Source organism: Balearica regulorum, chromosome 3 (assembly GCF_011004875.1).
Source record: "Balearica regulorum gibbericeps isolate bBalReg1 chromosome 3, bBalReg1.pri, whole genome shotgun sequence".
NCBI classification, from domain to species: Eukaryota; Metazoa; Chordata; class Aves; order Gruiformes; family Gruidae; genus Balearica; species Balearica regulorum.
The window spans coordinates 25,991,992-26,019,360 of record NC_046186.1 but is presented as its reverse complement, the minus strand read 5'-3'; the positions used below and the strand labels follow the sequence as shown (position 1 = coordinate 26,019,360).

General features: G+C 36.4%; 1 protein-coding gene across 4 annotated transcripts in view; it reads right to left on the bottom strand.

The window, feature by feature from the left end:
- Positions 1–26,966, bottom strand: part of MCPH1 (microcephalin 1) — a 133,318-nt gene extending 106,352 nt beyond the window's left edge. The window contains exons 1-9 of one of the 4 annotated variants that reach the window (XM_075747327.1): positions 26,873–26,966; positions 24,372–24,463; positions 21,877–21,995; positions 16,119–16,203; positions 15,347–15,467; positions 14,933–15,073; positions 13,585–13,680; positions 10,465–11,487; positions 4,449–4,561 (exon numbers count right to left, since the gene is read on the bottom strand). In XM_075747327.1, coding sequence (XP_075603442.1) covers positions 4,449–4,561; positions 10,465–11,487; positions 13,585–13,680; positions 14,933–15,073; positions 15,347–15,467; positions 16,119–16,203; positions 21,877–21,995; positions 24,372–24,463; positions 26,873–26,891 — 1,809 coding nt within the window. In that variant the 5' untranslated portion in view covers positions 26,892–26,966. Of the gene's footprint in view, positions 1–4,448; positions 4,562–10,464; positions 11,488–13,584; positions 13,681–14,932; positions 15,074–15,346; positions 15,468–16,118; positions 16,204–21,876; positions 21,996–22,574; positions 22,711–24,371; positions 24,464–26,214; positions 26,454–26,872 lie in introns of those variants that run through there. The other 3 variants (XM_075747330.1, XM_075747328.1, XM_075747329.1) reach the window with 3 other exon arrangements.
- Positions 26,967–27,369: the final 403 nt, after the last annotated feature.

Genomic DNA, 27,369 nt, shown 5'->3' with positions numbered 1-27,369 from the left:
TTTACAAATGCACATATAAAATATAGACATAAAGTTACTTTCCTGAACTTCTGGTAAGATACTTCATGTTTTATAGCTACAAATTTTTCAGGATATTAAAATTTGTTTTGCCATGAATAAAATATTTCCAAAAATATTAGATCCTGATAGCAGGATCTAACAATGGCCTGCTTCACACTAATTGTGAATTCTAATTCTAAGCATGAGTTTAGATTCTTTGTAAAACTTTCTTCTCTCAAAAATCTCTTCAGTGTTGATAACTTTACCTTTACCCAAATCCAAGAGCTACAGAAATACAAGCCAAGATGAATCTGTTTAAAAACAAAACTGAAAGAATTCCATACTGTCTTCTCTGTGAAAATGTGCTTTTAATTATCCCTCATGATGCTTAACTGGTTTTCTCACATGGTTGAAGAGTTTCTTCTATTCACTCAGAAAACAGTATTTTAAGGGGTTTTGGAGTGTAAAATTTATTCCAAATGCATTTCTAGTGACGTGATACTGTTAGATCCTTTAAAAGTTATCTTTCACCTCTCATATCCCTCAAAATATGAAACAACTTTTTATTTGAATAAAAATGACAGTTAATTGGTTATTCATAATGAGTCTTTGATCTGTTTAAAGTACAAAATGTTTACACTTGTGACATACGTAACATGCGTTGTGATAAATCTAAGCATTTTTGTGACATTAAGCCATGAAATGAGGACTCAACCCTTATACCAACAGATTAACACCACTAATTTATTTGAATACATTATTTTTGGCTTTATGATTTTAAGTTATTTCACTTTGTCCTCCCTATGCAAAGCAGCTAAGAACTAGGTATTCAATTCCATAGAATAATTGAAAACCGTATCACAATGTATAAAGGGTTTATTTTATCCCTGCAATCCAGTATCATGAACTTAGATTTCTAGACCAGGGAAGCCACCTGCTGACATTCATGGGCATTAATCCACAGTGTTTGCTTTCACCAACTCGGCACGAGAAGAAGCTGGAACTATCCTCAGTTATGGGTTGTTGTGTCTCAAAACTAAAAATTTCAAGTCTATAGGCTAATTTTATAAATCTACCTTTATGTGCTGCACTTGAATATGTACAACACAGTAAAACTCCTGGGCTTTTTTTAGGGATGGTGGTGGTGTTTTAAATACAAAAAACTTGTTCCTGATGCCATTAAAGATTCCTGAAAATCTTACTTCTCTTCCCCCAGCATGCCTGCAGGTGCCATTATAAACTACTCTGTCTTCACGGCTCTTGTTAGTTGATAGTACAATTTTAGATAACTTTGATTAGAAGTCTTCCACGTTAAGAGTACAGTAAGCACGCCTATATAAATAGTATAGATAAAGAAAGAAAATACAAGTACTTGTAGTCTAAAATTGTGATATAAAAGTACCTGAACAAAGTCATTCTTGTTTTTAACTTCAGCTAAAACAAATTACAAGGAACTCAAACAACATGAGGTCTTGAAGAAAACTAATGCTTAACACAATAGCACAGCAAAGAAATACAGAACCTACAGCTTAATTTATATTAGATTAAAGAAGCTACAAATGACAAATTGAAATAGCCATAGAAGAAAAAAGAAAATGTTAACACATCTGGTCATACTTTCTACAGATATTTTTGTATGGCTTTTTAAAAATTTACCATAACATATTGAACTCCAAATGGCTACTGACATGCCTTCACTATAGCAAGCGAGTTATAGTGTTCACTGTAGTACACACTGGTAGTGAAAGAGTTAGAAATAAAGAACTCTAAAAATGTTCAGTTTAGACATTGTCTAGGAATTACATTCAGAAAACGACTACAAAGTTTTTAAAGAGGTATTAGATTTCAAACTTTTTTCTATGAAAAAACTAACTGCAATTTACATTGCTTCCCAAATTAAGAGACTTATGGGTATGTAACAAATTTAACAGATTACACTTACAACAGATTCCCAGAACACCAGCAATATGATCTGAAGCCTTATATTGGAACTATTCAGTACAAAACTGCATATACTCTACAATGACTATAATTTAAAGGTTGTTTGAAATTTGTTTTAGATATAAAAGGTCTGGAGATTCACATAGTCACATTTCTGGAAACATGAGTCCATTAAAATAGCTAGGAAATGCCATTTCTTTTGCACTTGTATTTTTAAAATAAATGTTCTTTTAAGATTTAAATAAATATTATAACATTCTTCATAATACTATGATTCAATTAAACAATTTTTTAAAAAATATTTGTGCTATTTCTCTCATACACTTTTTGCTTTGGGCAAAGAAAACAAACGAAATTTTTCTAACTTCACTTTCACTTCACTTTGTCAAACATTAGCAAAATGTTGCAATGTTTAAGCTGCAGCCATTGAAAAAAGTGTTTATTAAAATTTGTATAATGTTTGGTTATTTTTAAAAAGCTTCAAGAACATATTGTGACTGGTTCTAGAGAAGCTTTGCATCTTAATTCTTAACAAAAATTTAGATACCCAGTGTAATTTTGGTCAAAACAATATCCTTTCAAAATTGCTTCACTAAAAATTTCCTAGGGATCTCCAACATTGGCTTTATAAATTTTGCATGTATGTATGCATACAAACAATGGAAAATAGATCTTAATAGACATATTCATAAACATTTAATATACATTAACAGACAATTGCTCAAGGAAAATATGAAGTAAAACTTCAGTGCAACAGTCTGGTTGCCAGACTGGTTAAACCACATAAAATCTTTTTGTGAAGTTCTTTTTATCTTTCAATAAAAAACCCCACCGTTGTCTTTATATGAATTTGCATAGCCAAACTGCATCTGGAAACCTTTAAAACTATTAAAAAAAAAAAAAAAAAAAAGCATTGATCACATGAAAGAAAGTATGTGCTGCTATGTTACTGACATTTGAGTCAAATTGTACTGCCACCTGGCTCAGACGGATGGCTGAAGGAAGCCACCCCTCAAAACACTGAACAGGAATTTTCTCCAGTTACTACTTAGTTTTTTCTACTGTTAAACACCCCACCAAGCATGCTTTGCAAGAGAAAGCTTAGCAAACACCAAGCAGAACCCAATACATCATCTTTGACTGCAAGACCAATGTTTGGCCCCTGGTTTGAAAAACGGAAAACATGAAAAAGGACTTCCTATTGTTTGGGTTTTTTTCTCTTCAGTATGTTGGAATCTTTTCTTAAGTGAAATGAAATCAAAACTAGCACTACCGTATAATGCCTTGTAACATAATTACACTGGAGAAAGAATCACTACCAACAAATCTGCTAAGCCTCCAAGCACCATTTCTGCAGATAGCCTTAGGAAGAGTGAGTGACTGTAGTTTGTGGATACATTTAGCAGCTTTAGTCAGATTTATGTGGCAGGAAATGAAACTGTTCTGAATAGATGCTTTAGCCTAAAAAGCAGACTTATAATGTTTCTATAGGACATGGATCTGGAGTGAAGTTGACTTATACATTTTATATAATACCTACAATTATTTGTTATACAAATAATATGTATGTATATATTTAGGAAAAGAAAAAGAACAAATACATAAGAAAAGTAACATGTAGAAAGATGCAGGCAAGAAGTCAAATAATAATTTTAACCCAGAGAAGACCACTGGTCCATGGAGATTAATATCCCATCTTTAGGATGTTTAAAAGATTGACCAGCCTAGTAATTGCACCTGCTCAGAACTTTTATGTAAAAGATCAAAATCTGTGATCAATCTCTTTGAAAATCCATCAATAGCTACCAATGAAGCACCTAATTTATTTCATGTAATTAATTATCTCAGGCATCTTTTAGTGCTTTAGGACTTCCCATTCTCAAAACAATTTAAGTGCTCATTTTAATTGTATGACTTGCTACTTGCTGCTAAAAAGAACGATTTATTTTCCTGATCAGTTTTATATTTACTTAAAACAATTTTTTAAAAGGGAAAACATCTAAAAAAGATTCAGTGTTGACTCAATCCCTTTTTTTTTTTTCTTCATCCAAATTGAGGTCAAATAGTAAGTTAAGAAATTTAGCTTTACCCGAACCTAGAAGAAAATATTGCATATATCTTTATCCTGCAGAAATATCTACTGGGGATGATCTACTATGAAACAAAAACCTCTACCCCATTTAGTAACCCCTTTGAAAAGAATAGGCAGCTTTTCAGGTCGCTTCAGGAGCTTTTCCACTCAAGGAGTTTGAGCTGGCTTACCAGCCTCCTTTATGATGTCAGCTTGGCACAACTCTGTCACAAGTTTTCAGAAAGCTGAGTTCCATGGTTATACCTATTGTCTTTGAATACCATTCGCATAACCTTTCCAGGACAGTGAGATTCAGAAAAGTTTTTAAATTGATAGTGCATAAAAAATGCATTTCTTCTTTGTACGTACAAAGGCACTCAGTGATTCTCCAAGAAAAAGAAAGAGCTTAACAAACAATATGTCCAGTTAAACTGACCTTTTGGAGTCTTCTAGTTTTTCTTAACCCCCCATTGTGCTTATTCTTTTGTTCATTAAAAACTTTGCAAGAGCCATCAGTAACGTGACACTCTGAAACTTCATTTTCATCACCTAGAAACCAAATTTAGAAACTTGAAATGAAAAAATGCAATCTTGTGAAATGAAACTGCAACCAATTATTTTACTGTAGCATGCAGTGCTATGTACAGTTAATATACCCAAATTAATAATTTGTACCAGTTATTTTCCCATTATATTTCAGTTATGGAAAAACGAATGACATTCAAGCATCTGACCTCATTTTTCAGTATCTGACCTTGTAAATAAACTAGTTGTAAAACTCCTGATATCTTGAAAACTGTACCTTAATCACAAGTAGATAATCTGCTAAATTGCTTTCTATTTATTACAAAATTTGCAATTTTTTCTGAATATAGAGGTATTTGAGAGTTTGAAGCAGTGGTGGCTAGATTTTTCCTTTTTTACTGAAATACCAATGCTTTTGGTACTGTGTTTATCTGAAATGGTCTGAAGGTCTGAAACACATTTTCAAACACTTTGCAAGCAAATCTAGCAAGCTGTTAGCAGGCAAGAATTGCATGTGCATGCAGGCATATCAGTCCTATTATTTATAAAAAGGCACCAACCATAAGAATGTACTCCAATATGGCTGCCAAAAAGCAGTATTTTTCATCACCTTTTTGGTGAATTAACATATATTTAATTCTTCAGTGCTGTCAGGATGACTTTTATAAGCACTAAATAATAAACTTCTGAATCATTTGAGAAATTAGCTTGCTTGCATAAGATGAAAAACTTTGATCTATCTTTTGATCAACGAAGTTTTAATTACTGAAGATTTAAGTAGATAGCTTTTCTCAAATTTAATTCAGTGGAGTCTACTTTAGGACATTCATTAATTTTTTTATTTCAAAGAAATGCAGGAGACCAGTTAAAGAAAGTTTAATAATTAGTGATTAAAGTGCCCTAAATTCAGCTCCTCCCAACTAAGCTTCTTCTGATTACTTTTGGAAAATACTGAGGGTTACTATCCATATTTACTAGTCTGACTGCATATATAACTAAGAATCATTGTCAGCTACTTAAACTCTTAATCCTTGAGCTGAGAGAACAACAAATTACAAACAAAAAATGGCATTTTCCATTTCTGATCACTTATTTTAAAATTACAACCTTTAAACTAGCCCAAATGTCATCACTTCTTCACACTGAAGTTGCAAGTTTCACATGAATTTACACAAGATTAGTGAGTTTTGTGTAGTACAAGTAAACCTGGCTTTCAGATACAATCATTAATTTAAACCCTATTTAAATAAAAGCATCCTTTAACAAAGGGAGAATTAATTACTTAACTATGTTAATTTTATTTAGTATTGCACTAAGGTCCATCATCTTCAATCACTGAGCAAGACTGATGCCAAGTAGAAGAGGAGAAAAGATCTTGCCACAGAATAAAAAATGCTAAGAAATTAAATTTAACTCCTTTTACTTGGAAAACAGATTTTTTTAAACCTGTATTTTGAATCTTAAAAAAAAAATAAAACCACTACAACAGGACTGCAAAGGATGTCAGGAGATCATCTGCTCCATTGCTTTACCCCACGCAGATGGGGGTAAAGCAAAGCATGCATCTGAATTTCCAGCAAGGCATTTCAGTCACTGTGAAAGGACAGTCCACCGGTTTAGGGGTTTTTTTGAGGGTTGGGGGCAGAGAGCAGTGAGAACCTCTTGCCCCACTTGGGATTAAAGTCACAAGACCTGTATGCTTGGACCTCTTTCCAGTTATGGTTCACTCATTTACAGGAAAGCAGGAACAGGGGATGAGATCCATCACCTCCTCTCAGCTTGGGGATCTGAAGCATTACATAAATAAGGATTATTCTTTGCAATCCAGCTCCTGATAGTCAGGAGAGTAGTAGGAACTATCTCAAGCACTTTCCAGCTTTCCCATCCTGTAGGTCTCCAGCTTCACTGTCTATTGTCTGTTTTTCCCTGATTGCTTCTTTTTAAAGCAGTTGCTCAGTCACAAGGAAAGAGTTTTCATCTTTGGTAGCTTTTCCTAGGGTATTTCCAATAAGGTTGACAGAACTTGTTGAAGCAATTCCATCCACTGTTAGTTATCCCTAAATGTAATTCAAATAAGCAGCTGTGGTCCATTAGATCCCCTGAATTATCTTCTAAAACATTGCTCAATGACTGGTATCAAAATCAACAACTCTGATAGCCCTCTGAAGTATTATAACAAATCAGAGTGACTGTAATTTGCAATTTAAGCTTCTACTCATTCATGATCATTTATCACCAGTGCAAAGTTTTGAACCAGAATATTCTCTTCAAAATTCCATTTGATAATTCCTTCAAGTTAAAGCAAAGGAATGATTAGGCACAATGAGATAGTTTTTGTTCAATCATGCCTATCTAATAAAAAATTGATATATAGTATAGTGTTCTACTTTAAGAATATCATAATGAAGTGTCACTGAAATTAAGCTATATTGTATCTACTATTTTGTACTTATCCACAGTTATTTACCCTAACTATGAAGGAAGTACGTCTGAATTTGTTATCATTGGTAATCCTTCAGGTAAGTATGCACAGAATATTTAATAACTTGTGTTATTATTATTGTAGTTACTATTCCAGCATGGGAAAACATCAAGTTTTTGCTATTCAGAACACAATTTCTTCAAGTCTTCTGAAAGCTTATGTGCCCACCAGGTTCTCAGAGAACCTGTTAATAGTTTAGTTTGTTATGTGCTCTAGGACAAGTGTCATCAGGCTTGGTAAACTTGACTAGGTCAAAATAATACTCAACCTGTTCCTCTATTGAGCAATATTTGTCCTTTTTTGTTTTAATAATTAGTTACAATTAAGCTTTTGTGAAGATAAACACAACAAAGTATCAAGGAAGAAATAGTCATTGTCTTTATTGCTCATTTGGTTTTTTTTTTAGAAGGACATATTAAAATATCAATAGAAGACATCATACAATATTTTTAGTGAGCTTGTCTTCTTCCAAAACCAAAGAAAAAAAGGCACAACAAATCTAAGGAAGTTTTCATATGTGTGTTTTTAAAGACATACACAATATTTTAGCAGTATTAAGCACCCAGAACCTCAGGTAAAACTCATTCATCTAAATTAAATTTAATCATTTTTGCACCAAATAACAGAATGATATTCTAGATTTCCCATCTTAACATTGAACTACATTAATTACCCTATAATGGGTCTTAGTTTATGTCTTTTGGCTAAGATAATATTTGCCTCCCACATTTGCCATAATTATCTAAAATTCACCCAGCTAAGCCTTAAGTTTATTTTCAAGACTGGAAATAATGCTAAGTCTGGGTTCAAATTTCTAAATTATTTTAGGATGATAGAAGCTTAAAAGAGCATACTCTTGCACTCCTTGCCCAATATTATTTATTGTTGTAGCTTTCAGATGAAAAGTCATAGGAATTAACCAAATCTGAGCAAGTAATGGCATTCTAAATCATCTGGTTCAAGTGCCAACTTACCCTACCATCAGCCCTATTGAAAAAGTTATAAGCAGATGGACAGGATTTCAAAGTAAAGCAATTTACAACATGAATGACAAAGAAGTTCTTAGACTCTCCTAGTAACATAGATGATTAACTTTCACAAAAGACAGTATTATTGCATTTCCATAAACTTATATTCATGATAGAGAAAAGCCACCATTTTCCTCACTTTGCTAAAAATTTAGGCACTGACACACAAAACCCAGTTACACAGCACTTATTGACTATAGAGCACTGCAATTTTTCAGGTATGGCTGGTTTAATCAGAAGGATAGAAATTTTAGCTGAGAAAGAAAAGGTGAATCTGAATAGGAAAGCATCTTTTAATATTCTTGTAATGCCTAATTAATTTCAACTCTTGTATCTGTGACGGTTCTCTACTTGATTTATGACTTGGAGTAAGATGAAAATAAGTAGCTGTGTTTATGCCTGTGCTATTCAGCAAAACAACTGGACAGCCTTGAGCGTACCCTACAAAGGAACCTGAAATTTGCTACAACATAAGCATTAGGACTTTAAGTTTCAGATTAGCCTCCATATTACACTTCTACTTTAAAATAAAATGTTCCAAGTGAAAAGAATTCTTTCACTTTTAAAAATAATATACTATATTTACCAGTTTTCAAATCACATACAACATACAGAAAAACAAAGCAACTTACTATTTATTTACTAATTAACAAGGACAAGAAATAACTTACATTCAAGAAAAAAAAGGAAAAAAAGGAAATATTAAACCTATATTTAATAAAAATCAATTATTCCATCATACAGTGTCACAGTAGTAAGTTTAAAAGAAATTTTTCATTTTCTTCCACAGAACTTGCATTAGGGAAAATACAACCCATCTTTCATTATTGATTCCTTCCATTTTTAAATGAGCTCATCTGAGCTGTCGAACTCGAGGTTCTACTTGACTACATAACAGATGCACGAAGCTGAATACATTATAGTTGGGAAAATGGTCATCACTGATAAGTTACAAATATTAAAATCACTAAAAACACAAGTTGAGACTTACAGAAGTTCCTAACAAAAATTAAAAAAAATACACATTTGATAACTTTTGTTTGCTGAACACTATTCCTTTTTCCTCTCCTCCAAAATCTGTTATCTTAAACAAGAGGTCCAGAGAGAAAATAAAAGTATAACATGCTAGAACATTTTTCTCCTTCCTCATTTGTTTTCATGATTGTTTACTGAAAAACGGCCTGTTCTTTGACATTAAGGAATACATAATTTAAGGATCATCTTCTAGTACATTGCCACACAGCAAAACACACATACAGTGGGTTCATACATTTATGGGTATACATTTATACTTGTACAACACACACCTGCATCATGTTTTTTTTAAACTATGTTATAATGATGCATTCCAGGTATTAAAATACAGAGGTAGTGAACCCAAAATAGCAGCTCACAGTTCAGCAACTTAGTACCCACAGATATAAGCACAGTCACCGTTTAACATTTTCACTGGCTGATTTCATAAGTCTGATACCAAGTTTGTTGAGCCCTTTAAGTTAATAATTAATTTTATATAATTCATTGATGCACTGCTGCAGAATTTTCTAGGGAAAACAAATGACTAAAATACACAGTTATAATTACAAATATTTAACCCTATGCAAAGCTTGACAAACAGAGCTCAAAATATAAAAATCTGAAAGTGATTACCCCAGTGCAAGTTAGAAGCTTTCAGGGAAGTTCCTGAGATTCAACATTCTAGTATACATTGACATTGAAATAACTTAGGCTAAACCAACTTGAAAATGCTCAAATAAAAAATGCTCTTAAAATTATTACTAAAACTAAGATCAGTTCCATATTAAAAAGCCATGGTTAAGAAGACACTGGCATTGCAACTCTTGCACATACCCTCAAATGTCTTATTCAATCTTCATCATAGCACAAGTTAGAAATTGCTAATTCAATTTTTTTTCTTCCACTAGAGATTTTATGGCCTTAACTGCAATTAATCTAAAGTAGCAATTTTAACTTGTAAAATAAAAATGATTTGAACAAGGGACCTTATGATGAGAAGTTATTTGTAAACAATTTACAAGAGCACCATAACATTTAAAACAAAGATCTTTGTTTCTTAAACAGATTTTGAATAGCAACAGGACATTACAGAATATCAAGTATTAGGGGAAAAGGCGGCTCACATGCTTTTGTTGCATTTTGTGAGCAGTTTCCTTATCTCTTGCCGTAATTTCTTTGTGTTTGTAGTGTATGGGAAAATAAATAGGTGTTCTTTTGGATCCTATACACTCATTTATTTTACTCAAAAATAAAGTCAGTACTGCAGCATTTTCTTCTTTTGGTGTAATTCTGAAATATTTTTCCCTTGGGAATGGCAGTTCATTTTGCAATTTAGTTGCATGAGTATATCTAATGCAGTATGATATCTTTTCATTTTCCAGCTCTATGTAGCAACTTACCAGTAGTGTGAGTACAGTAATTCACATTGGTTCTGTAGGATTTTTCATGAGCATGCCGAGACAGCCTACTCACACCATCAGAATCTAGAGCTTCTGCAATGTCAGCTTTTTCACCATCTGACAAATAATTTAATGGCACACTTCCAGGATGTTCAGTTGGTTTGAAGTTTTTCTTTACTGAAACATCATTTGCTGGAATAGACGTTTTCCTACTTTTCTCGGAAGTAGTATGTGACTTACAGAAACTCACGTCAAGCGAGTCCATGCTTGTAAAAGAGTCTTTGCAACAAACTTCAGGAGGATTCTGTGATTCTTTTGGTACTCCTACCTGTACCTCATTTTCATTCAAATTAGATGATGAAAAAAAGTCTTCATAAGAAGCGTCATCAGTGCAAAGAGACTTGCTGTATGTAGTAACTGCTTGCAATAACTCTTTAGCCCCTGATGCACCCAGTTCTGAGGAAGTCAGTTTCAAAGTAGATAGTGTTTGTATTTTCTTCCTCTTCTTGTCTTCAAGGGTACAATTATTTCTTTCAACAGGGAAGCTTCTATCCAATGAACACGTATTTAAGTCTTCGCTGTTAATAGGTGAATTAGAAAGATTGCTGATCAAAGCAGGAATGGTCTTTAACTTGGCTATTTTTTTGGAAGGACTAATATGACTCAAGTCCTCGATTTGGAGAAGAGAATTTTGGTTTGCAACTGAAGCAGTCATGCTATTTTCATCCTTCTGATTTTTCTTTGGAAACTTTTTTAGATGTTTCTTTTCTAAAGACAATTTGTCATCCAAAGTGTGCTGCAAAATCTGTTTCTTTCTTAAGCTTCTTCTGCTGTGTTGTTTTGGTGTTAAGCTCTTCAGCTCATAGCTACGTGAAGGAGAATTCACTGATGCACTCATGGATACATTAATATCAGTCCAAGTATCACAGGCGTGTTTTACTATCTCTGTTTTCTGCCTCTCTGATTTATCAGTTCCCCAAAGACAATCGTAACTTGAGTTCAAGCAGTCTTCCATTTGTTCTTCTGCAAAATATGAAAAGTGGCAACACAAATGTATTTAACAGAACAGAAAGTACCAAATTTCTTAGTAAAACACATCTGAAATTACTGAAAGAAGAAAACCAGGATTTAGCCACTTCTCTAGATATCATATGGCAAGTCATCAAAAACCTAAACAGAAAATGGATTAGAAACAAAACACATTGTATGTTGACAAGCTACAATAGCTGTAGTTATCATATCTTCTTATGTGGTAATAATTATCCATAAGTCCTGTCCTGTGTTCTTGAAAAAAAAGCAGCAAAGGAACTCCCTTTCACTCTTGCATTTTTAGAGAAAAACAGCAAGATTTTACACTGATAAAGCTAGCTATAGTAATACTGGAAACTCAGTGATCATCATTACCACCACCTTGTAGTTAAGATGAAATTAAATACAACATCATAGCATCATACTACATACCTCAACACAACGTATTAAAAATAATTAGAATGTGAAAAAAATACAATTTCTTGTAGCTATTCCTACAAAATTATTTTGTGAGATGTGAATTCCTCTGAAACAGGCTAGTATCTTTGATTATTCAGAATACATTTTTTTAAAATCCAGTTGTTCTACAATCTGATTATTGCAATAGATGCTTTTGTTTAAATACACATTGAGTACAAAGTTTCAGCAATACTTCTGTAAGTGCTCCTGTAGCTAGCTAAATTCAGAAAAATGAAATATATGGAGATGGAAGGAGACGTTTCACATGACATGATCAGACTCCCATATTGATAATTGAAAAAGTCTTACCTTTCTTAAATTAAACTGGATTCTTGAACTTTTTAAACCATTATTAACCAACATACTCTCATGTATCTCGCAAGCACAAACAAAACGGCCGCTGTCACAAAGCATCAGATATAGAAGCTACACTGAATATTGTCATGGGACATGGAGTTCTATTCTTAATGTAAAACTACATTGTGCAGTTGTAATGCTGGAAGGACGTACTCAAGGTAAAGCTCTAAATCACAATGTTCAACCTCATCACCACACAACTAATTTACCTAAATAAAAATGTTGGCACAGCTATGCTACTTCCAGTATTAAACTACTACTTCTCCCTAACGTTGCATGAAGACATACCAAGCTGTCTCAGGCTACAAGATACTGCCCCTGTTCTCATGTAAGCCAGCACGACAGCATTCCTGCATAATGTCAACAAAATACAACACTTAGAAACAGCATAACATATAGCTTACCATTGAGGTAGAACGGAGACTAGGCAGACCACTCAAGTGGCCCTCATTACTAATTCTAAAGACTGTCTTCTCCTTACTTTTCTACTGAGATCAAACACCAGCATCTGACATCAGCTTTTTTGCTGACAGAAGACATGAGGTCTGGAGTACATACCCATTGCATACATGATTAATGCTGTTAAGATGCCCACTGATGTAGCTCAACAGCCTTTACAACAATCTTCTCCCTTATGTCCTGCTACTATGCCAAAACACGGGAACAAACCCCTAACTTGATGAGAATAAGAACCTTGATAACACACGATTTGAATTAATCTGCAACCATAAAACATTTTAAAAGCTGATTTATTTTTATTCTGGTTATTTCTTCAATCTCTCAATAGTTAAAACTGGAGAACACATTAGTATTCCTTTTAAATTCAAGTTTTTGATAGACAATTTGGTAGACATTTCAGTTCTCCGAGGTCCCTCTCTTTCATTCAGTTCTCTTTTTTTACTTCTCACATCACACTGGTTAGTGTGCACTCTGTATTCTATACAAGAGCACTGCAAGAGCAGAGAAGACTGGCACCATGCCAGGACAAGAAGCCATTAATGGGGAATGGTGTGAGGAAAGAGGAGGAAGTGAGGCAATCAACACAGTGGTTAGGCAGAGCATTTACCCAATGTGATTCCTCACGCTCTGTTTTCCTTGAATTCTTACTTCTACATACTTTTCCAGTTAAGAAATACTAAAATAATTTGGCTTTAAATATAAATGATAGAGCAAATATATACAGTTGCCATTTCAGTATACTGCACTTTCCAAAATAAGATATACAGGCCACGTATTATTTTTAATTTCTGTACTAGATGAAGTTGTGTTACTTACCTGGTAACAATGCAGCTTCTGAATTAGTTAAGGTTGAAGTAGACAGCGAGCAGTCTCTTGGAAAACTACTTGAAGGTATCTGAGACATTTGTGAAGCTAGGAATTTGTAAATAATAAACTAGTTAGCCCTATTTGTAAACATACAGATTTCCACACCGTCTACTCATATTTCAGAACAGCTCAATTCTAAGAGACAAGTCATTGCTTTGCCAACGAACTATAACCATATAAATAGTTACAAATTGCTCAACAGTATCTCAAATTTATATACTAATAAAAAAGTTATTAGATATTCCACAATTTTAAGCAATTTTTTCTAGATAACTCAGCAGCACATTTTTTCTGAAACTAAAGAATGATGGCAAACAATTTAGAAAATAGTAACAGACATTTCTAAGCTGGTTGAGGCATTTTACTAAAGAATCTATCAAATACTGCAATTAGCAGCAAAGCATTAATGTAACAGAAATGCTTTTCAAAACATCTGAAGGTACGACCTTAAAATTTGAAGAGAAAACAAATACAAGCCATGTTAAAATAAATGAGATGTAATTTTTCACCCATGTATCACTGGTTCTTCACCTTCCTCCCACAAATATTGTTAAAATTATAAACTGACAGTCTAGTTGACACAGACTTCTTAAAACTTCAGATACTACAGATTCCCCCCCCGCTCCGCCCTCCTCTGCAAAAGATGTTCCACATTTCAACAGTGTTTATAATAACTGACAAAACCTAATGACGTAGACCTCAATACATTCACAGTAAGGTAATGCAAACGCTAAAAAATAATTTGAAAACTGCAATCTAGATTTAATTCATCAGGATCTGCATTTTGAAGTCAACTAGATTTATTCAATTAGGTAATTCAAATTCATTTGTTTTTTTAAATCCTGTTCTTCAGTACCTGGAGAAACCTCTAATCAGTTTTGGACTCCTTTTTAAACAGTTGGCCTGGGAGGAACAACATTACAATCTTTGTCAAGTACAGCATTCGCATTAAAATTTAACAGGAAATAAGATTTAGAGTCTCACTGTAAAGTTTAACCAAGTTGTGATAATATCAATTTACAATTTAAAAAGTCCAGCTTAAACATTAATCTTCTTGAGCAGTCTAGTGATTAAAAAACTCTTTTTTGGCGATGATTGTCTTCCATGACTTCTTGTGCTCGTCAACAGAAACAAACTAAAAGCTAAAGCATTCACACCTACTCGAAATCTGGGAAGAAGGGAGGACATGCAATCAAGTAAGATATGAAAAAAAATTCTGAAGGCCAGAGCAAGACACATGCGCCAAAAATTCAGCCATTTGTGCATGTTCATGGATAAGTAAAATTTAACTTCTTACCAGTAGGAGAAATGTTTTCTCTTTTTTCCTTCATCTCCTTTATTCTTCTTTCCATTGCACTACATTGATCTTTTATCTTATTAACAGGGCTGTATACAAGCGAACCATTATCTTCAAATAGTAAAACTGGTACATCAGTTTCTACAAAAAGAAATTGCATTTGTACATGAATATTTACACGTCATAATGATGAAGTTTCTTTTTTTTTTTCCAAAAAAACTTGAAAAAATTAGGTTCCTTCTACCTGACATCACTACAGATGCCTTAGTAGCACAAACTTGCAAGGAACTCTGTAAAAAGTAAGTCAACTTTATTTCTTATGGTGAGATACATAAGTCAAAAAACACAAACCCCATCAAATGCTTTAAAGAAATAAGTTAAGATATTTGAATCTTAGGCCAAAGTAGTTCTTACCAGCATTAATTGCTATCTTTTGAACAGCTAATTCTTTAGCCATCTGGTCCAGTCTTCTCTGCAGCTTTCTATCATTTTCTGGAGTTTTTTCAACAAAGTCTTTTGGCTGCATACATTTGTGCTACAAGACACACAAAACTATTAATTGTATGGTATAAAACTGTCAGAAGTAAGCACACTTTCTATTTGCCTATCACTTTAGCACAGTATTTATTATCAGTGTTTAACTCTCTACTACTTATTATAACCTCCTTGAGAGTCACAGATAATTGTAGAAGTTAACATTTACCAAAGGGAACTTAATATGAAATAAGAAAGAACTTAAGAAAGATTTTTCTAGGTTGGATTTTAGTAAAAAGGAGACTAAGTCACCATCTTTTCTTTTTTGTTTGTAGCAAAGCTCAAGCTTGAAAGATTTTTTTTTTTAAATACCAGGATTTTAGGGTTTATCGCAACTCAGTGAAACATAAGTCACATAACTGTCGTTTTTTAATTCGTTAATCATCATGTCATTTTAATTTAAATCTTCAACTCTTCATTCAGCAGTATAAAAACTTTACTTTTATTATCCTTTCTTCAGATAAGATGCCACACCATCACAGCCATAGCCTACCTTTAAAAACCTACTCAGATGAATAGGTAGAGTTTATAGAAAGTTCTGAAAATAAACAGTTCAAATGCCTGAGGTCAGGAAGTCAAGTTCAAACTTTAAAGTTTAATACCCTAGGGCTATTTTAAAAAACATAATAATTAAATAAAATCACATACTCACTTTTTTTATCAATAGTGGTAATCCTTCACTAGTGTCTACTGCAGGAAATAAGGATTCATCAACATGTAATCCAGTTTCTCGACACCTGTATAATAAATTAGAGCAGGTTTTGTGGGTTTTGGTTTTTTGTTGCGTTTTTTTAGAATGAGAACTTTTATTGCAAAAAGAGCTGTCTGAGCCCTGTAATAATGAAACACCAACACTTCCTAAGTATGTATCTTTAGTGTAACTACTATAATGCTAAAAAAAAATAAATCTCTATATTACACACCAAATATAGGACATGAAACAATTTTTTGTCCTAATGATGGCCTCTAAATTGCTGTTCTGCAAAAATCTTCTGGCCAGATTCTCATGAACATCAAACCTTGCCCTGACTTCTGTGAGGACTGTAGGCTTTCATTGTTCACTAGCTAGCAAACTTAACCTTAACGTGATCACTGTGATGACAGCAAACTCCCAACTACAATCTACAGAATTTCATGGCGGGGGAGGAATTTTTTTCTATTCAGGCAAATGAAGAAGGAGGCTTCATTTGATCCTGGCTTTTACATCTTACCCATTGGTCTGTTTTCCGCCTTCTCTCTGTACATGCAATGCTAAACTAAAAACAGCCGCTCACTGAGGAGCAATCTATATTCATGCAAACTTTTTTTAATTACAAAACCAAAAAAATCTAGCAGATACCTTACCCCTACTTTTTCCTGTCTTTTCACATTCAAAGATTGACTTGAGAACAGCAGGACTAATGTTATCTTGGAATATGACACAATCTACAATCTACTGTATTTGTGAACGCTAAGATTGATATCGAGACAAGAATTTGGCTATTAATACACAAATTAAAGTTCTTTTGATCAAAACAGATAAACACAGTTTTATTCTCAAACAATAATAAAACTGATTACATGAAAGAGTATGGAACCTTAACAGACTACACTAGAATTCCCCCCGAAGTCATTCAAGACTGTGATTCTAGTGACACCTAGTGATCTAACTGCTATAAAGTTTGTATCTGTAGAATTATAATCCAATGCTTAGTTACTCAGTTTTTAATAAAGGAAAGAGCCAAACCATTACATGTACTTATCAAACTAACTGAGTTTAGAGTTCTCTGGAGCATCAGAGATGATATTCAACATGCTAGACTTCAGTGGCTATTATTAAATTCTGGCTAATCAGCATAGATGTAGACTACATTAAAATTTACATTAATTCAGAGATTTCATTGATTCAGAGAAGTTAAACAGAAGAAAATTTGACCATTAAGTATCTTATAGGAATTTTTTACTTTGCAGACAAATCTGAATGTAAATGATTTATCTTATTTATGACATGGGTGAGTTACCGTACTAAGAATACACGGATATTTCCCAATTAAGGGTTTGATTTGGAAGTATTAAGAGTTCTTAATTTGGACACAAATTGTAGCAATTCTATCTTATGTAGGGTTCTTTTTGTTGTTGAGTTTTAATTTTGTTTTTTTTTAGGTTGCTCATTGAAGTATTTGAGTTGCAGAAGTACTAAAAAATTTTTTTTCAGTGATCCCAAATCTGCCACTCATTTTGCATTAAACTTAAAATTTACTTGCACGACTCTTATAGCAAGTCCATGATTTTGTGCACTATTTTTAAAGTTAGACATATATACTGTTGTGGCGGGTTGACCCTGGCTGGGGCCCAAGGTGCCCACCAGAGCCGCTCTATCACTCCCCTCCTTCTCTAGACAGGGGAGAAAAAGTACAATGAAAAGCTTGTGGGTCGAGATAAGGACAGGGAGAGATCATTCTCTAATTATAGTCACGAGCAAAACAGACCGAACTTAGAGAGGGAATTCATCTAATTTATTACTAAGCAAAACAGAGTAGAGGAATGAGAAATAAAATCAACTCTTAAAACACCTCCCCCCACCCCTCCCATCTTCCCGGGCTCAACTTCACTCCCGGCTTCAACCTCCACCCCCTCTAAGCGGCACAGGGGGACAGGGAATGGGGATTATGGTCAGTTCATCACACGGTGTTTCTACTGCTTCTTCATCCTCAGGGGGAGGACTCCTCTCAACGTTCCCCTGCTACAACATGGAGTCCCTCTCACAGGAGACAGTCCTTCACGAACTTCTCCAACGTGAGTCTCTCCCATGGGCTACAGTCCTTCACAAACTGCTCCAGCGTGGTCTCTTCCATGGGGTGCAGACCTTCAGGAGCAAACTGCTCTAGCGTGGGTCCCCCACGGGGTCACAAGTCCTGCCAGCAAACCTGCTCTGGCGTGGGCTCCTCTCTCCACAGGTCCTGCCAGGAGCTTGCTCCAGCGTGGGCTTCCCACGGGCCACAGCCTCCTTCGGGTGCCTCCACCTGCTCCGGCGTGGGGTCCTCCATGGGCTGCAGGTCAAATCTCTACACTCCCTCATCCTTCCTCCATGGGCTGCAGGGGGATCTTTGCTCTGGTACCTGGAGCACCTCCTCCCCCTCCTGCACTAACCTTGGTGTCTGCAGAGTTTCTTACATCTTCTCACTCCTCCCTCCGGCTGCAAAAGCTCTCTGACTGTTTTTCTCTTTCTTAAATATGTTATCGCAGTACCTGAAGGGGGCCTACAGGAAAGATGGTGAGGGACTGTTTGTATCAGGGAGTGTAGTGACAGGACAAGGGGTAATGGGTTCAAGCTGAAGGAGGGTCGATTTAGATTAGATGTCAGAAAGAAATTCTTTACTGTTAGAGTGGTGAGGCACTAGAACAGGTTGCCCAGAGAGGTTGTGGAGGCTCCATCCCTGGAAGTGTTTAAGACCAGGTTGGATGGGGCTTTGGGCAACGTGGTCTAGTGGAGGGTGTCCCTTCCCATGGCGGGGGGGTTGGAACGAGATGATCTTTAAGGTCCCTTCCAACCCAAACTATTCCATGATTCTATAAAATTGTGTCATGCCGCTACATGAGGTTTTATGTTGTATTCAATTATCACTGTTGAGGTGATCATGCCATGAAAACATTTACTATAATGTGTAAAATCTACATTTTCCCCTCACACAATGTGATGACCATCTTTGTTCTGATACACTTAAGAGGACTTATGCTTTAAATAGTCTCCTCGACACCAGCAAGAATTTTATTCCCTTCACTGTCTTAGCTTCCTAACAGAACTTCTTCCATTTTAAGTAGACACCTTTTTAAAGTTGAGCACTGTCACAGAACTTCTTGGGTTTTGCTATTCCAGTATGAACACTGATTTCATACTGTGGCCATACTTGCAAGAGATATTTTGAAATAATTTGAACAACCATCCGCAAACCAATTAAGACCAAGTGATACCTAAAGTATTTGTCTTCACAGTGCACTCCAACAGGAGTCAACCAATCCCCAGTCTACACTAGAAAGTTGCCCTTTACCATTACATTTCCTGAAATGACATTTCACAACAATTCTGACCATTCTGAGAACATTCTACTCACTATTGAATGGAGCAGCTGGTTAATCAAGCCATCTTTTTTTAGTAACGCTAAAACTTCAACTCATATGAACTCTGCATTTTTTGCTCACACAATTATCAGGTTCAAACTAAGCTTCCATTCATACAGGACCACTATTTTACTGACACAGATTATCCAGTCCTTCCTGTTTACATTGTCCCGGGGTTCAACAGACTGTCTTCTGCCTACCAAATTTCCAAGATATTGATATATTAGGTATATAATTTCAAGTGAGGCACTCCAGTTCGCTCATCTTATTACAAAAAATTATGCTAGCAGAGACTCATTTTAATTTTATATTGTCTGTGCCTCACTTGAATGACTATAACTAGTGAGACTATTCATTACTGTCTCTTATGTAAGCTTGTACCGGTCCTGACCTACTTTGCTCAAGGATATGATATTCCTATGAATTCTGCATCAATAGTATACATTGTTGTATACTAAGTTGTATGTTCTTGTGTACCTGATGGCATTAACCTTAATCTAAAAGGCAGAAGAAAAAGATTACAGAGAAGTTAAATCATAATTCACAGCTTGGAGGGGGGGGTGTGTGTGTCCAGCAATAAAATACATCTATTTCAGATTATTTCCCCAGTTCCAACGAACCTAATCTTCTAAGCCATATAGCAAGACCTTGCCTTGTCCAGAGCATGATACTAGGAACACTTCAAGAACACCAGGAAGCTGCTGGCTTACTCTTTCCTACCAAACAGCTTAAGCTTTCTCTCCAGATTTTTTCTGCTGTCTTTTCCTTTGTTGCTGGTATCCAGCAACATTTTAAGTTTCTTGAGGTTTTTACACCTGGATCTCAAAGCTCCATGCTGTGCCCTACAGTATCACATAACCAGCTGCCTCTATGTCTGAGCTTTCTGCAGCATTCATCCACTCAATACCTTCCTGTATTGCAGAAGAGACTCTTGGAGTGGAACTGCTATTACAGAGACAACATTTCTGTATGACTCATCCTAGACTCTCCCCTGTAAGGTGCTTCCATTCTTCTTCCATTGCAGATCCTACTCACCTGGACTCTTGTAGGATCCTTTTTACTATAGCACATCCAAGTCCTGAAATAGTTTATAGTTCCTGTACTAAGGCTTCAAATTCCATATTTATACACTTAGTCATCTGAAAAGCATATTTAATTTTATAACCAAAGACTCCTACTGAAATGACCATCATTCTCACACGCTCATATAGCACCAGGTCACAGGAAGATTATTCACATAAAATTTTGCATCACTCATTTTTGAGATCTTAAAGGTATTTCTTCCTTGGTGTTAAAGCTGGCTAGGTTGTGCAGCTGTAACTTCTATATCTGGTATTCTTAAAAAGAAAAAAAAAAAAAGAAAATCCTGCTTCTGCACAACTGCATGAATTTCTTTTTTTTGGTTAACGGACTTGCGTCACAAGTTTTGTGGTTGTACTGGCCTACATTTACGTGGCTGCAGAGCTCAGTCCCAGTTTCCCCCAACTCCCCCATTTTTTATTTTTTCTTTTACTTTTACACTTAGCAGACTTCTGTATCTTCATGCACATTGCAATTAGTATAGGAAAGGGCCTCTTTATTTGACTTATATTCTAATTTCCATCATCACAGCAATTTATCAGTTGGAGTGTTTGAGTGTAACACATGCACATTCCTAAACACTGTTAGGAGTTTTTACACTTCCACTGAAATCTAAGTTAGGCCTCACAACCACTTTGTAAACTCAGTGAACCAGCTATGGACTAGCAAATTGTCATGGACTAGCTGCACTGCTGAAATGTGATTTATTAATTTTTTTAATTTAACTTTTTCTGTATGGTAGTTGAGAATCTTCAAGCAGTGCTGTTCTGAATCTACCAAATGTCTTAGAAGTCAGACTACATATGGATCTTTCTCTTTCTTGCTAGGGCATGTTCTGTCTACAGGAGTTAAGTACAGAAACAGTACAATGTCCCTGATGAAACACGCTTTTTCATATGAAAATGGAAGAATTCTATTCAACATAAGTATCTGGTCTTCACTGCCTATACATGCCATCTGCGAGGAAAGGAGTAGAACACTGAATGAACAAATATACTACAGAACTACTTCAACACATTAATTTTTCAAGAGTTAACATTTTACCTTTTTACGCAAGTAAAATGCTTTATAGTACGAATAATGTCATAGGAAAGTTATAATTTACTCATAGATTTATCACTATTTCAATTACATTAAAAAAACAGGTACTGTACTTAAGGTTTTAAATAAACCAATACTAGAGTCCATTATCTCTAGAACAGGTCACATTCATTATATTCACAAGTACTCACTTCTCCACCCAGAGTACAGAAACTATTTTTACGCCCATCTTCTGTGCTTTCCTCCATGTAGCCAAACGTCCATCTTTGAAGACTACATGGGTCACATGCTTGTTCAAAGTTTTTGAAACCTGCAGAAGTACACAGAGAGCTTATCTTTAAGTCTGATAATCAGAAAACGCTAATGAAACTACCTAGCGTAGTCCGCTTTTAATGTATAAACCATTAGCGTAAGAACTTACTCTACACACTATGTCAAGGACTCTTCTGATCTCTCCCATCTTCACAAGAAGCCTCAAGCAATCAAAACTGAAGTCTCATTAGTCAAGCCAAAGCAATGAATGCTAGAGGGCTAGAGTAGCCTTTTGTTTTCAAACTTCTTTTCTCTAGGTTTCCATTTTCATTTCCCTACTCTAGCAATCTAATCTTACAACATTTTTATTTATGTAGCCCAACATAATTTCTTATGCAACAGCCAGTATAGAAAGTAGTTGCCACTATCCAAAGAAATGCCAAATTACATCATTTATTTAGCACGGAACTCACAAGCCTAAAGAGTACAGCTAACCTCATCCTTTAAACTAATTCTCATCAATACAAATCACTGTTAGTTTTGAGGGAAGGCTGAAAACAAAACAAAAAAACTATGAGAACACTTTTTTTAAAGTGAGAAATACAGCAAACTTAAGTCATTACAGCTAATATCATACCTGACATTTTCATTGTGTCATACAACTGATCAAATCTTCAGTTATCAGCCTCTATTGACCACTAAGTGACAACCTTTTTAATTCTAGATACTCCATTCTTCACAACCATAGTTTCCTTTTGTGGAGACTAAATATCCTACATATAAAAGTGTTTGATGAGTTATTGTGATCGTTGACATGGTGAGATCAGTACAATTCACATTTTACAGCAGCATCTTCTCAGCACAGTCAAATGGAAGTAGCTCCGTAGCTTTCTGTTGTGCTCTCAATTGTGTCACTATACTTGGCTCCCAACATGTTGGCTCTATATGTGGTTTTAAGAAAACTATTCAGGTTTTCCAAAAATTTCTGCTGGCAGGCTGATTTATTGCTTCTCAGAAGACAAAACCCCACAACATTTAAGTATCTAGGTATACAGGACAAGTTATGACTACAGATACAATTGCTTACTCGCGTATGTTAGTATCCAGCTCACAGCCCATGTCCTAAGGAGACAGATGCTTGATATAGCTTTGCCTCCAAATTATCGAGGCACCTTACACCTCCCTCTCACCTCTCCTGTCTCCTTCCTTACACTGGATGTCCTCTGTTGCTCACCTGACCTCAGCTTGAGATGTCTAAATCAACAATCTATTGAAAAACTAAATTTAGAATTTTCTTTCCTGAGAGAGTGAGCCAAGTCGGTTTACTATCATGTGCTCAGCCCAATAAAAGGGAAGGAAGTGTCTGGAATAGTGAAAAGGCAGGACCACCCCTTTTTAGTCATAGGGATCTGCTAAATAGGCTCATCTGTATCATCTGCCTATACCTCTCACCATATCCAGCTACTTTTTGATCAACTTGAGGAATTTTGAAGCCTTATGCTTTGTAATCTTTTCTGTGAGAAAAATCTAACATCATCAGAATTCCATAGATCTGATAGTACAGCACAAAAGAACAAGAAATATTTCTTACTCGAGTTATTTATTGAGAGTTGTATTTGGTTTTATAATAAAACCAGTTATTCTACTGTTCTGTCATGCTATCTTAGCTGACTTCATACAGAAAGAGAGGCTTTGGGGAGATCAACAAAATTTCCTAAATTACAGTAAGATACACCTACACATGCCAACTTAAAAAGTATGAGGAGTTCGCGTATGTGTTATTTAGAGCATGATGTGGGCTGTAAAAAAACTCCATTAACTGGTGATAATGTGCAAGAAGGGAAGATGCCAGTTTGACTTTGGTCTCTGACTGAAATTGTACAGCTGGCAATTAAACATATTTTGCACCTACAAGCAAATTATACTTGATATGGAAAAAAAAGAAGAGTCACTGAGACATCTACAAAGACTCCTAGATGTATTTTTACTAGCGCTTTCTGGAGTTGAACCACATTTGTAGGAAAGTGAACGGAAGAATAAAACGTCATGGTACTTGGGTTAGACAATACTGTCCTAAAAACAGAGCAGCTGCCTACAAGTTAAAGAAGACAAAACAACATAAGGTACATACTTGTCAACCACAGGTTTTCAACACTTTGATATGGTTTGCCCACAGTACATGGCAAGCCCAATACTTCACAACAAATGCATGCTATCATATTAATATACAAAGGGGTTTATAGATATAGGGAGGCTGTAAATGCATTTCCCATCTGTCACTAGTAAGACTTCTACAGCAGGTTCTTCTATTCTCAGGTCTTCCTTCCTGCCCTTTAAAAACTCATACTACAAAGAAATATACACGATAAGCAGAACAAGCAAGCTAGTTTATTATTAAGAGCTTTCTTACTCTATTTCAAAATAGTTTCCTTACTTTTGCTCCCATATCAAGAAGTTGCTGTTCAAAAGTTTTTGAGTAATTTTCTGTTCTGTTAGATGACCAAACTTCTACAAATGCAGAAATATCTGGATCAGGAGAGAGAAAACAACAAACAGCTAATGAATTATATACTATGGTACAACTGGTTAAACAGCCTTTTCAACAAAATTTTGCTTTCATACATATTACATTCAGTAGCAAATACAGCTTTTAATAAACAAAATAAAAATATCAAATGTTAGCAGCAGAATGTTCTTTTTACAGTAATGCTGTCCCTTAAGTTAGTTGTAATGGAACAAACTTAGAAGTTTGACACTAGTTACACAACTACTCACTTGGTCTATCTAAAACACACTACCAGCTTAACAAGCAATGCAGTATCTTTACATGACTGCTTACTCTTATCATTATTTAATCACTGCTGATCTTCAGATTAGTCAAAAATTTTTAAGACAAGTTGATGTTACACAAGTTACAGAACATAATGAAATAAACATAAAGGAATTATTCCTTCCCCAGCCCCCAAAAAACTCTGCAGAAGTATTACTTAACAATTTCCAATTCACTTCAAATTCCACCTTACTTATACTGAATCACCCCAAATTAAGTACATATCACACGGTCTAATACAATTTCATGTCAGCTGCTTTAGGTATATTCCATTTAAGTAGCTTCCTTTATTTATCAACCAGATTAATAATCTCTTCAAGGAATGAAATCGGCCTTGGTTGAGAAGGTCTTTAAACAAACAAACCCAGATGTATTGACATGAAGGGATAAACAAACTAAACTCATAACAATCCCTTCATTAGTTTTACTTTGGACAGGCAGTGAATTGACCTACAGCTCCATTGGCCATGCCAGTTTCCCATTTTGATTGATGAATCAGGAGTGTTCCATAAAACTGGATGAATGCCGGTTCACCACAAAACAATTTTACAAAAACTGCAGGCCAGACAACTCTCAGAACTTATTAATAAAATTGAAAGCGTCAATTTAAAAGTGTCATCCTTGGCAAACATTGCTTAATTATTTTAGTTACTACGTATGTCCTTCTGATTCGTTATTATGTAGTGTTATCAGTCTTTCTAAATAAAAACCTGAAAAATGCTCCAATGTTAAATAAGTACTTTTATAAAGATTAATATTTTTTTATAATTGCTAGAAATACTTTTCACATACAAGAGAAATATGGAACATAAACCACCTCCTTAGTCAAACCACAGCAAAAAAATATTATTATCACTACTATGACTGTGGGAGCTTAGGGAACTTAAGTCTGCCCCAACGCACTTGTGTTCATTCTACTACTGAACCAGGACAGCTTTTGCCAGAGTTGCTTTTTTTTTTTTTTTGATTGCTCTATTGTGAAAAATATTGCACTTGCATTTGAAAAAACAATACCTTCCTCTTACATTGAATATTTTAGAAATTTCATAGTTATAATTCTCCTAGAAAAACAGGTTGGAGCATTTCAGTGAAGGTCAAACTAGGAACTTAGAGGAACATTACTTCAAAGCTGCATGAACCTGCTGCAGGATCAAAGGTATATTTTACAATAATTAGCCAGTTTTAGCTAATCAAATATACTCCAACAAAAGTCAAGGCACTTTGTAGCTTTTGTACAGCTGATGGAAAGGAAAACGAGGAAAGCTTTGCAGCTTTTTCGAACTAGAAGAGCTCTGAGTAGAGCTCGGTTCTTGTAAAAGGCAACTTATGCTAGAAGGTCTCAGAGAAGGAGATGACATTGGGGAAAATAAACATCGGAGGGCAACGCGGCGAGGCAGAAATTCAGACAGATGCGGAAGAAACCAGACAGGATGAAGCCAGGACTGACCAGGATAGGAAGCGCAAGGCCGGCACCGATGCGTGGCGGCGGGGGGGGGTGCCGGCAGCGCCGCCGGTGCCGTACCGGTAGCCACCCCACGGGGCAGTCGCTCTCTCCCCTGCCCGAGGAAAGCTTCCAGCCCTGCCCGTCCCAGCGGCCACACGCCCCCGCCGGGCTTGCGGCCGGCCACGACCCGCGTCCCACCGGGGCAGGCCGCGGGCAGTCCGACAGCCAGGTCCCGCCGCCGGTTTCGGAAAGATTCTCGATTAGCCAGAGCAGCCCCGCGGCGAAACTCTTTCCGTCCCCGCTCCCCTCCCGCGCCCACGGGAGGGCTTCCCACCCGCGGGGGGAGCCACGCCACAAGGTCGAGCTGCAGACTGACCCGCCCCGGGGGCTTAGGTCCCATCCCAGACTCGGCGCCAGGCCACCCCCAGGGAGAGGACCGGTCGGGAAAGGAAGTGAACGGCCACCATGAGCCGGAGCCCCCACAGCGGCCTCGGCCCCGACAGTCCTGCCGGGAAGCACCGGAGAAAGGGCCGCAAGGAGAGGGACGCTGGGGCAGCGCTGTAAATAGGACCCGCTCCAGCCCAGCAGTTGCCCTCAGCCGCGCCGGGAGAAGGACGGCCCGGCCGCCAGCCCTGCCCCCGCACAGCGGACGAGCCGGTACCTTTCAGGACGGGCTCCATTAGCAGCACGGCACAGCGCGACGCAGCACCGACAGGTTCCGTTACCCGCCACCGTTCAAACCCGCCTCCACGCACCGCGCCTGCGCGCTGCGTCCCGCCCTGTCGCGCCTGCGCATTGCGCCCGGCCGCCACTAACGGAGGTGCGGGGCTTATCCCACGGGATGGGATAAGATGGTCGGGTCGGAGGAGCTGTCCTGGCGGGTGAAGGGGAGTCTGCGGGCAGGACCTGGCTGGAGGTGTGAGGAACGGCGGTGGAGTGTCGTCCTTGTCGTGGCTGCAGAAGTCACGGATGTTGTGTAGTTCTGGCGTCCTGAAGTCCTTTACAGAAATAGGTGTGCTCTGTCCAGCCAGCAATAAGTGAATTTTCTGTGTCTATGTTCACCATGAGGAGTCCTCAGGAGGCTTCTCTGAATAGTTTTACATTGTAGGAAGGTACATGAGAGAACCAGTGTCCTCTGAATTCTGGTGCCTCAAACTG